Here is a 12,500-nt window from a genome sequence, read left to right as displayed (position 1 = left end):
GATGAGCTGTGCAGCCGCGGCTAAAGGGGCGGGGTAATTGGGGCAGAGAGAGAGAGAGAGAGAGAGAGAGAGAGAGAGAGAGAGAGAGAGAGAGAGAGAGAGAGAGAGAGAGAGAGAGAGAGAGAGAGAGAGACCAAGAGACCAAGAGAGTTGAGATTTCACTCATTCACTCCTAAAAAATTAAATGATATAAACCTGAGTAATCGCTCTCTCTCTCTGTCTCTCATACTGTACCTTTGGTGGCAGCGGCGGGGGTGCTTGCTTCATTGTGTTGCTGCTGGTAGAACACAAAGAGAAGGCAAGTAAGCCAAGGAGGCCAACTGAAGTGTGATGTAACGCTTAAAAGAACTACGCAAGTGGAGGTATGACCAGAATACTCACAGCTCCACATCCTCAAAGGCATCCTCCAGGTGAGTGATGTGACCCCTGAAAAACACCAACGTGGAGAGATCAGGGGGAGATAGCAGACACACATACAAACACACACAGAGTTCAGAAAGACAGAGAATATGCAGCGAGAGAGAGAGAGAGAGAGAGAGAGAGAGAGAGAGAGAGAGAGAGAGAGAGAGAGATGCAGCGAGAGAGAGAGAGAGAGAGAGAGAGAGAGAGAGAGAGAGAGAGAGAGAGAGAGAGAGAGAGAGAGAGAGAGAGAGAGAGAGAGAGAGAGAGAGAGGTATGATGGTGATGACGGAACACCACAACGTCACATCACTGCATACTGCATCTCTCAGAAGCCATAGTTTAACTTGGACATCTAGCACTTTTGGCCAGGACCCAGGTGTGTTTTTATTGGTGCGTAAATGTTTGTTGGAGCATATTTGTTTATGGCATGCATGTGTGTTTGTGTTTGTGGCCCATAGTGCAGAGTGCAGACACAGGCTGTTAAGAAGCTTTTAGTCACTGACCAAAAGGGCAACCAAAAGGGCTATTAAGACAACACATAGGCTGGATATTCCCTCAGGTGCAGTCTGTGTACATGGGTGTATGTGCATGTGTGTGTGTGTGTGTGTGCGTGTATTTCCTGCCTTTACAGTCTAAATCTGACAAAACACATAAGGAATGAGTGAGGCTAACCGCCCAAGGACAGTGGGCCATGGAGTTAACACAGAAGTCAAGGGTCAAAGGGTTATAAAAAGGTCAAGAGGTCAAGCCCTTCAGGAGGGCCCACCTGACTGGTTCTAGTGCCCTTCGGGATAGATAGACTAAAAAAAAAAAACACTTAAAAAAAAAAATCCTACGCTGCTTCATCAATGCTGCTGTGAACTGAAACCAGAGCAAGTCTCTCAAAAGCGTCTGCAAATCCTTAAGCATATAGTGTAGGGTTTCTCAACAAGGCTCTACAGCCCAGGGGCATTAGGGAGCCCTAGGGGGGGCGTTGAGAAGGAGAGAGCTGAGAGGGGTTGGTGTTCAGTTGCCAGTGGGGGTCATTAGTCCATTTTAATTTGTAATGCTAAGGGGGGCGTTAGGAGGCTTATGGTGAGGTCACAGGTGCGTTGGCAGGCTACTGATGAGGTCCAGGGGGCATTTGCTTAGAAAAGGTTGAGAACCACTGGTATAGTGGGTCACCGGTGTTTCTCTGGCTTAGTGGGTCAGCGGATGTTCTGAGCTGCCTAACGGCGACTTCCACTACTGAACTGCTGCCAAAACGTGCCTGGAGCTGGGATAACTAACGACAACAGCTGTCTACGCCACACCGCTGCAGTAGGTCTATGGGGAGGCTACAGCTCTCTGGGATGCCTGGGGTTGAGGAGGTATGGAAGTGGAGGTGAGGTGAGGAGAGGAGCAATGGAGCTAGCATAGAGGTAGAACATTTGACTAGAGGTGACGCGGCAATTTGTGATAGCGCTGTAAAACGGCAAGTACAGCCAATCTTGTGTAGGGAGTGTAGGTACATTCAGTCAATGCAAATGAATAGAGAATCTGCCCAACTCTGTCAAAAAATGGCTAAAACTGTGTAAATATGAAGGACCAGATTTGAAAGGTCAGGCTAAATATCTACTTAAATCACATGATTTAATGAAACACATTTTAAAATCAGTTTATATTATGTAGATATTTAGCAACACACTTGAACTATTGTCCTTGTATAGTGTGTTGATAGAAATGTTCATACTTTTCATTTTTTGACAGAGGTGAGCCCCTTTCTCCATTCATTTACATTTCTCAGGTCTACCTCCAAAGAATGGCTGCCAGGATTGCCGTGAAAAGGTGGACGGGGTCACCTCTAGTCTAATGTTCTTCCTCTATGGGAGCTAGTGTATGCACACAAATGCGCACGCACGCACGCACGCACGCAAGGCTCATCACAGCAACCTCACACAGAACCTTTCACTGGCCTAATCAAAGCAACCACAAACACTCCCCCACACACACACACACACACCACACACATCAAACACACACGCACACTACTAGCTTTACCGTATAAACAACTCCTCCTCTACGCTTTTGAGAAGGCTCCTTTGAAGGAGAAGGGGCAAGAGCAACACAGAAAGCAGAGGGCAAAAGAAAGGAGGAGAAGACAATCAGAAATACATGTACATAGACAGACAAGACAAACAAGTAACAGCAACAAAAATCACACTCACATGCAAGACAAACAGACAAAAACCTGTGTGTGTGTGTGTGTGTGTGTGTGTGTGTGTGTGTGTGTGTGTGTGTGTGTGTGTGTGTGTGTGTGTGTGTGTGTGTGTGTGTGTGTGTGTGTGTGTGTGTGTGTGTGTGTGTGTGTGTGTGTTTCGATTAAGAAGATGCAGTCCGTGATCCCAACTAAAGGTCATCGACATTAATGTGTAAAACTTAAGCAGCTGATACTTTTACTGACAGCACTTTGGATGAACAGTTTAGATTACCTTTACATCAATCATGTTCTTCTATTCTTTATATTTTCAACAGTTTCCATCTTATCAAGAAGGAAAACAATCCCCAAGACCTCCAGGGTTTTGAATGTAACATTGTTGGTCAAAATAGTGTATTCATTTGCCCAATTTCAATCAATAACAAAGAATAAAACATGTATAGACAAGTCTAAAAATAGGCAGAACATGCTATTAAAAGGATAATTCCGGGCACTTCTGTGAATTTCAATTAAGGTTTTCCAGGAACACGCAATGCCGTATTTTAAAGGAGATTGAAGTGAAAGTGCACATTAACGGTTGAAGCAGAGCACAGCACAGCACACACACACACACACAGAGTAAGAGCTAATTTAAGCCTAACAGAAAAAGCTAATAAAAGCTTGTGAGTAAAAGGTGTGTGTATGTGTGCGTGTGCATCTGTGTATATGAGAGAGAGAGAGAGAGAGAGAGAGAGAGAGAGAGAGAGAGAGAGAGAGAGAGAGAGAGAGAGAGAGAGAGAGAGAGAGAGAGAGAGAGAGAGAGAGAGAGAGAGGAGGAAGAGAGATGGGGGTTGGCGGTGTGTTTCCCAGAAGTCCCCTGTTGTGCTCAGCAGGCAGAGGAGAGGAGAGGAGAGGAGAGGAGAGCAGTTGTTTTCCACTGATGTCCATGGTAACGGTTGCCATAGCTCACCTGGGGGTGATGCCGCCCTCTGTGAATGGACTCCACGGAGAGGAGAAGTCACTGTCCCGACTCACGTCCTGCAGGGAGCACATGGAAATACACACATATGAGCAGGCATACACACAGACACACACACATTCATAGAAACACACAGACACAACCACACAAACACACCCAAAGGTACACTGCACACATGTGTGCACAAACAAACAAACACGGCTTCATACATGCATAAAACAAGCCCATATTTCACCTTAAACACACACGCACACGCGCACACACATTCACACACACTGCAAGTTAAAAGTCACTAGAGTTCTCCATTGTGTGCGATAATAATAATTACCATCTCTGTGTGGGCCTCTGTCTCCTTCCGAAGCGGGGGCTCAAACTGCACCTTGTCGACTGAAAGAAACAGCAGATAAGAAAAAAATGAAACTATAAATATCCCTACGCTCAAAACATGGAGTAGTGATGTGAAACAAATGCCCTGTGAATGTCCAAATAATGTGCCATTGCCTTTATTGGCAAAACTGGAACAATAAAATAAATACCATTAAGAAATATTACTTACTATGTGTGCACATGTGCAGACGCTCCCAATTACAAAGTGCTTTGGAACTAGCAATGTCATCAATCCAGACTAATAAAAGAGTTATGGCTACATCTGCTTAGTCATGCTTATTAAAGTGATAGACATTGTAACATTAGTTACAATAAAGTATGTATAGCTCATAAAAAAGATATTGACAGAACCAGCCTTAAGCCAAAGCAAAATCAAAACACATGAAGTTGTAAAGACAGCTGTCAAGCAAGCATTAAAAAAATTCTACTACTAAGTTCTACTACCCCTAAAGTCTATTACAACATACATACAGTTATTATCTATCTCCATAGGTTTCATAAAAATACCTGTTTGTGTCAACAGTAAGTCAGGGGTGGGCACAGTGGCCACAAGAGGGCAGCACAGCACAGCACAGCACTGCCTTTGCTGCTCTCTGTTGCTCGGTTACTGATTGGCCAAAAGGCAAGGCTGGAGTGCACACATCACGCACTTCCATAACAGGTTCAGGTGTGTGTGTGTGTGTGTGTGTGTGTGTGTGTGTGTGTGTGTGTGTGTGTGTGTGTGTGTGTGTGTGTGTGTGTGTGTGTGTGTGTGTGTGTGTGTGTGTGTGTGTGTGTACATGTGTACATCTTCACGTGTCGGAGTTTCCAAGAAACCAGCATGCAAGAAAAAAAAGCCTCTGAGAACTCTGAATAGGTTGGTATGGCTCAACAGTGGCCACTTAGAGACTTTAACCAGACTGTGTGTGCCCAAACGAAAATGTATACTTTCACACACACACACACACACACACCACCATGTTTCCCTTGTCTCTCCTAAAACACACCACCCCAATTAACACATGCAGACACGCTCACAGACGCACACATGAGGTATTGGCTTTTCACAGTTTGTGTGCGCAGGGTGGGACAAAATAAATAGTATCCTGGTCATGTTATGCGAGTAAGATACATAACATTACATTTGGCAGACAAGCTTTTGTGCCATCATTATGATAGGATAGCGCAGATGTGACAGGAAAGTAGTGGGAAAGAGAGACGGGGTAGGGCTGGGACATGACGCAGGCCAGACTGGAACCCTGGTCATCATGTTTATGGTATGGGTGCTCCACGGCGTAGAGTCTACGCAATGCACCGCAGCACCACCACTTTTGGCTGACAAGTTATGTATCGATTTAGCAGTCATGTATGGAGTGGACAGGGCCATGCCACAGGGCCTCATTGTGGTAGTATCCCTACTACAGCATGTGAGAAAAACTATGCTATCAGTATAATATACCAACACTTATATCTTCATCACTTTCACGCCTCATTTGGCCATTTTCTCTCATACATTTGGGAAAGGTATTTCATAGGAAGTCTCACTTAAAGGTGGGGTTGCAGGTTTACCAACATTCTTAAATAATTTGATTATGACATCGGGAGTTCCCCACCGTGACATTACAATCAATGTTGATAAACCTGCAACCTCACCTTCAAGTATGAGGAACAGGGGGACAGGATTTTACCTCCTCTCAATTCACTGGGTTCAAAAACAGTCAGCAGAGAGAAGTGTTGGGTATTCATTTTCCCCTTACAGGTAGGTATGAGGAACATGGAGACAGGTTTTTTTCCCACAGGGTCTTAAACTCATGAAGTGTCAGCAAAGCGCTTCTGCATTCCTAGGTATTTTACCTTGTCGCAGAGTACCTTGATGAACAATGGTGGAATGTGAGCATTTCATGCCGATGAGGTGGTGGAGGTTGTAGAACAGATGGACAGTGTGTCCAACTCAATATACTTCCTCCCGCCCTATCATTTTGCTTGTGGCCTTGTGATGAGAAGCAACATGTCATTGACGATAGAAGTTCTATTCAATATCTCAGAAAAGCATAATGAAGAGGTCATTTGCAATTGGGAGGGAAAGTAATCTCATCGCCCCCTGCTGGCAACGTTCCAAGCCCCTGCAACAAATGAATGGTTTTTTTCTTTGAAAAATTACATCTCGGCCCTGCCGACGAAGTAGAAGTAGTGGCAGTCATATTATAGGCATGTTGGCCCGTTTTATCGAATCAGGTGGTAAAATGTTCGGTTTTTCACTGATCTGAACTGATTTTAATATTCTTTAAAAAGCTAATACAGAACTACACTGACTGGCATGTGTGACGTGTTTACTCCATGTAATTAGCATAGCCAAATTAGCATAGCCAAACATGAGCCAGAGAGGTGGTTACTCGTCACCACAGAAGCCATCATATCTACTAGAGAAGTTAAAACCAAACCAAAATGATCGCGTGTATATATGTTTAATAAGAAGACAATGTGGAACTCACAGGATTACAAGAATGTGAAGATATGCGAAGAACTTGCGTTCATTTGTTTCTCTGTGTTGTCAACGAGGCGCGAAGCACAGCATGCTGGGAGCTGTAGTCCGTTTCCGACCAGATTGGCACAATTTCTATTTTTCTTAAAAGGGCGAAAAATGACTTAAGATTTTCACAGGTAGTAGTTCATCCTATTGTGTACGCTGAAAAATGTGTCTGGTGTTATAGTTCCTAGTCATATCTTTTTGTTTTTTTAAAAAAAACTCGTCTATGGGAGTTTCAATAGGGTCGCCCTGGTGTTTGGAACGTAACCGCTAGGATCGCTGTTTTCCACTTTCCCTCCCAATTAAAAGGTAATTTTTTTCTCAAGTATTATCTCTACAGGGGCTGGCGCCAGCGATGCACGAGGCCAGAAGCAAAAGGACAGAACGAAAGGTTAGATATTGAGTTGGACACATGGTGAATGGTAGCTACAGTCTGAGCCCTGTGATTGGATACATAGTGAATGATAGCTACAGTATGAGCCCTGTGATTGGATACATGGCGAATGATAGCTACAGTCTGAGCCCTGTGATTGGATACATGGTGGATGATAGCTACAGTCTGGGCCCTGTGATTGGATACATGGTGGATGATAGCTACAGTCTGAGCCCTGTGATTGGATACATGGTGGATGGTAGCTAAAGTCTGAGCCCTGTGATTGGATAAATGATGGATGGTAGCTACAGTCTGAGGCCTGGTGAAAGGAAAAATAATACTGGACATGTTCAGTAGAGTGTCTGAGGGAAAAGAGGAACCCTGCTGGTGTGTGTGTGTGTGTATGCGGAGGGGAGAGAGTGTGATGCTGAGGATCGGGGAGAGGTAGAGTTTCAGAGGATGTGAAACTGTGAGTCTCACCTTAGAAGGTGCTACTGGACCTAACCGTTTTCGCTGGAAAACATGGCGTGCAGCAAAAAAAACGCCACTTCTCTCTCTCACAAACACACACACACAAAACACAAGCAGATGGCACGAAGAGGCATTGCGTGACCACTTGCATGACCTGGTTCAGCCAACTGTTGTGGACTGTAAATGGGTCACTGACATTTTTTAGTGGCAGACGTCATGTGGTGCAACCGCAGCTAATACCTTTATTGGATTAATTAAATGAAATAATTAATAACGGGTCATAAAAGTGCAAGCAATGAATATACTTTAAAGGCAATCCAGAAAAAAACTAAACAAAAATCCTGTAATTCACACCGTAGTGGCATTAGCTGTGGTTGCACCACCCTGACATCTGCATCTAAAAAAAGTCAATGAGCCAAATACAGCGTAATAGACATAGAGCAATTTCACTGCATGTTGAAATGCAGAATTGAGTATGTTACTAAATGTATGTGTGCGGCGCTGGTACTTTCCACATTACAAGAGTATGTTGAGAAACAGCCCTGAAACACTGAGCAGGCTTGATCTCCAGCACAAAAAATGTGCAGTAGCAACACCAAATCTGATTACTCAAGTGCTCATGCATTCAACAGAATATAAAGCTAATTTCACTAACGGATTACGGCAGTTACCCGTTCGCCAGAAATCAGATTAACACACATAGAGGTTTCTGTGTCTATTCGCATTTCTCAGAGACCTATACAGTAGTTCATCTTAATCAGGTTCCTTTTTTAAATATTATATGTATCAATGCACAGACAAGCTTTGACACATAAGCATGTTGTGTTAAGTAAGTATGCCCTCTATTATCCCACACACATACAACTTGTTCAAAAGTAGATGACATGCATACATGTGTGGGTAAATTACACAAGCCAGCCAAGACACCACACCTAATAGAAGAGCAATGACTAGAGCTAGGGGGAGTTATAAGCAGATGTGGAGGTCAAAACCAAGACTCTGTTTTTGACTACAGCTCACCACTACTGCTCCGAGCCGAGAGGAACTAAGTGAAGTTCACACACTGGTGGCCACCACACTCTGAGACACAGGAGCAACACTTTAACACATACAACACATAAGCATCTCAAAAGATTAACACAACTAGCCTTGCTTATTTGTACGCAGAGGTTTTATGCTTTTGTGTCTGATATGTTCTAATAGGCATCTTTTGAACATGGGTAGTCTACTGCTGACGTGGCACTTGGTATCTATGCTGATTATAAGCTTAGTAAATAACATATTTCTGCGTTCTTCCACCCTTGTAGCTTGTAGTGCGACTCCTTTAGTGGCTGTTAAGAAAGTCTATCCCTACAATGCATGTTAGGGTGCATCAGTTGCCCCCTATGAAAAGATATCGCGTTGGCCCTATAGTAAAAATGTTCTACACCCAGTAAAAACACACTGTGTAAAATATTTTGAAATTTGGATGATGTCTACCGGGGCCACCAGCCCCATGAAAATAGAAAATAATGGTGATAGTCAGAATCTTGGAATAGAAATGGACATTTTGCTGCATAAAGCTACACAATAAAAACATATTGTCTTGGCTGTGTGATAAAAATGTTCTATGCACAGTAAAATCACTCAGTGTAAAATATGTTGAAATTTAGATGAATTCTACCGGGTCCACCAGGCCCATGAAAATACAAAATAATGGTGATGGTGATAGGCAACCTGGATTCCAAAGCTGAAGTCCAGTGCCACGTATTCCAAATGACATACCTAGTTTTACCTTTCCAGTTAGGGCAATTGGACAGGTAAAACGAGGTAATTTGAAATCTGTGGCACTGGATTGTAGCTTTTGAATCTAGGTCTGCCATTGTCTTAAAACAGAGGTGGACAAACCGCGTGACACATTTGCCCCAGCCAATATAATGAACCAGCTGAGCCTAATTACCACTTAAGCCAGGTTGATGAGGTAATTAGTGAAATCACCTGTATTGGGAGCACAAACAGAAGGAATATCTAAGCAGGTTGTGTATTCAGTCGATCCACTTACACAGACTTCAGTCTCAGGACAGACTGATGGTCAAACTGCTATATTTAGGCAAATTTGCTCTTTTGCAACACAATATCAATTCATTGCTGCCTTGGACCACTGCTAGTATCAAGCAAGAGATTGCAAAGCTGCATGACTGTTATATTTGTGTGTTTCACCTGTGGGCCTACAATTCATGGAGGAACATCTGTACTAAAGCTGTGAATGTGCCTTGGAATGCCTAGGCTACAAGGCAGTCAATACAACTGTATTGAAGAGTGCCATTACTTCTTTATCCCATCGCCTGTCGTAGTATTTCACTTTACTCCATCAGATGAGTACCATAACTTACCTGAGAGGCCCTTGGCAATGGACTCTGGACCTGGTGATACCCATGACATACCTAGAAGCCACTTAAGTACAGGTTTTGGGAAGCCACTCTTTCCAACATCACATACAGCTGTATTGTATGTACTCTATTGAACTACTGCAGGGATTTCTTGAAAAAACATAAGTCATTCCAAGGAGCATTCACAGCTTTAGTACAGATGTTCCACCAGGTATTAACAGCTACCTGTACAATCCTGTAGGCCCACAGGTGAAGCACACAAAAGTCATACAACTTCGCAATCTCTTGCTTGATACTGGCAGTGGGTCAGCTGGTTCATTATATTGGCTATATTTGGAATATGTGGCACTGGACTTTGGAATCCAGGTTGCCCATCACTATCACCATTGTTTTGTATTTTCATGGGCCTGGGGGACCCAGTAGAATTAATCTAAATTTCAACAGATTTTCCACAGAGTGATTTTACTGTGCATAGAACATTTTTTTATCACACAGCTGAGGCAGTATGTTTTTATTGGGTAGCTTTATGCAGCAAAATGTCCATTTCTATTCAGGGCTGGGCTGGGCGATACATAGGGCCCGGGCTCTTTTGGATTTAAGGGGGCCCCCTCATTATTATTAGTGCCGGAGAACTGACTCACCGGTGGGCCCTGCACCCTCATGGGCCCCTATTTTCAGTAATGTAAAAAAAAAAAAAAATGGGGGCCTACAAGGGTGCGGAGCTCACCGGGAAATGCCCGCCATGCCAGATGGCCAGTCCAGCCCTGTTTCTATCCAAGATTTTGACTATCACCATTATTTTCTATTTTCATGGGGCTGGTGGCCCCGGTAGACTTCATCCAAATTTCAAAATATTTTACACAGAGTGATTTTACTGTGCATAGAACATTTTTATCACACAGCCGAGACAATATGTTTTTATTGGGTAGCTTTATGCAGCAAAATGTCCATTTCTATTCCAAGATTCTGACTATCACCATTATTTTCTATTTTCATGGGGCTGGTGGCCCCGGTAGACTTCATCCAAATTTCAAAATATTTTACACAGTGTGTTTTTACTGGGTGTAGATCATTTTTACTATAGGGCCAAGGCGATATCTTTTCATAGGGGGCAACTGATGCACCCTAATGCATGTACTGTATGTGTACGTTTATGGAATATAACCCAGTCGTGTTGCACAGGTCAAGAAGCACTTTGGCCAAAAATGTGTGTGTGTGTGTGTGTGTGTGTGTGCGCGTGTGTGCGTGTGTATGTTAGCCATTTCTTCTCCTCATGTTCAGAAGCTTGTGTGTGTGTGTGTGTGTGTGTGTGTGTGTGTGTGTGTGTGTGTGTGTGTGTGTGTGTGTGTGTGTGTGTGTGTGTGTGTGTGTGTGTGTGTGTTTGTGTTGAGTGTGTGTGTGTGTGTGTGTGTGTGTGTGTGTGTGTGTGTGTGTGTGTGTGTGTGTGTGTGTGTGACTAACCTGAGCCCTCCCCATTCTGCCTTTGAGGGCTTTGTGTCCTTCTGGTGTAAGTGCCATTGGCTGCGTCCAACAGGAGGAATAAAACACACCTCATCAGCATGAGCGCGCGCCCACGCACGCACACACACACACACGCACGCACGCAAGTCGCCACTGCAACATCTAGCAAAAACACTACAAACCAATACCGCTAAAGGTCACACCACAAGACAAACTGACAAACCCAAGAACTCTAAAATATGCACACGCACACGCAGGCGTGCAAACACACACACGCACACAAACAGGCGTGCAAACACACAGGCCAACTGACATGTAGAACTGAAAACAAAACCACACAAACACTAAAAAGACACCGCAACCAACAGATCACAACACTATCTGTGAAAATGCCAACACTACTGACTCACAGCCAGCACAGAAAAGGGACAATCGAGCACTACACAAACATCACACACACAAACATGCAACGTGAACACACACACACACACACACACACTCACACTCACACTCACACTCACACTCACACACACACACACACACACACACACACACACACACACACACACACACACACACACACACACACACACACACACACACACCCGGGAGTACAAGGGCACTACAAAACAGAGCCTAATCCCTTGCCTGACAGATCTGTGAAAAGGTGATTAAGGCCTATTGGAGCGAGAGTGAGATTGATGCGAAGGGGTTTCATAAAAAGCGAGTGGTGTTTGATGTCCAATCATGATTTACAACATCGATACTGCCTAAGTGATACGGGAGCGAGTGCTCAAAGCGGTGAGTCAGAGCAGTCGCATGACCCAAACACACACCCCCACACACACATACGGACTAGACACACACACATACGCAAACAAGACACACATACACGGACTAGTCACCCCCCCTTCACACACACGCGCACACATACGCATGCACTACTTGTGGAACCAGTTTCGGTGTGGCACTCTCTAACCCATCTATCCACTTCTGTTGTGCTCGGCCTCTCCCTCCCTGAAAGGCGGACGGTACAGTAACAGTGCGTGTACACCAGAAACGACCAAAACAGGTAAGTAGCCGAGGAGGTCGTGGAAGAAGTTTCATCATGAATCTGGAAGTGATTTTGACACGTTTGATTTTACTAATCACATAACGGCTCTGGCTCGTCAGCATGGGACATCCGAAGATATAAACCAATCCAATTGGTTTTTACCAAACCGCGTCATAGCTCATTACCATAATATCAGCTGACTTTCAATCGCTGAAATTCGCTCTGGACGCCAAGGTCGCTTTCCCCCGCTGAATTAATTTCAGTGACCTTCCATAGAGAAGTAATGACTTCTGTGTATCTAGTGTTGTACACATCCCTCCTTGACAGGCGGAGGATACAGTAC

At 44.1% G+C, this 12,500-nt stretch overlaps 1 protein-coding gene across 7 annotated transcripts in view; it reads right to left on the bottom strand.

The window, feature by feature from the left end:
• The window catches only part of map4k5 (mitogen-activated protein kinase kinase kinase kinase 5), a 91,454-nt gene that overhangs the window by 24,449 nt on the left and 54,505 nt on the right, over positions 1-12,500 (bottom strand). For 3 of the 7 annotated variants that reach the window (XM_063184329.1, XM_063184330.1, XM_063184332.1), the window contains exons 15-20: positions 11,104-11,163; positions 3,865-3,923; positions 3,528-3,595; positions 382-426; positions 235-277; positions 1-20 (exon numbers count right to left, since the gene is read on the bottom strand). The exon at positions 1-20 is cut by the window's left edge and continues 188 nt beyond it. In XM_063184329.1, the coding sequence (XP_063040399.1) occupies positions 1-20; positions 235-277; positions 382-426; positions 3,528-3,595; positions 3,865-3,923; positions 11,104-11,163 (295 nt within the window). The remainder of the gene's footprint in view (positions 21-234; positions 278-381; positions 427-3,527; positions 3,596-3,864; positions 3,924-11,103; positions 11,164-12,500) is intronic. The other 4 variants (XM_063184331.1, XM_063184333.1, XM_063184334.1 and 1 more) reach the window with 2 other exon arrangements.

Source organism: Engraulis encrasicolus, chromosome 19, assembly GCF_034702125.1.
Source record: "Engraulis encrasicolus isolate BLACKSEA-1 chromosome 19, IST_EnEncr_1.0, whole genome shotgun sequence".
NCBI classification, from domain to species: domain Eukaryota; kingdom Metazoa; phylum Chordata; class Actinopteri; order Clupeiformes; family Engraulidae; genus Engraulis; species Engraulis encrasicolus.
This window is presented reverse-complemented; position numbering and strand designations above follow the sequence as displayed.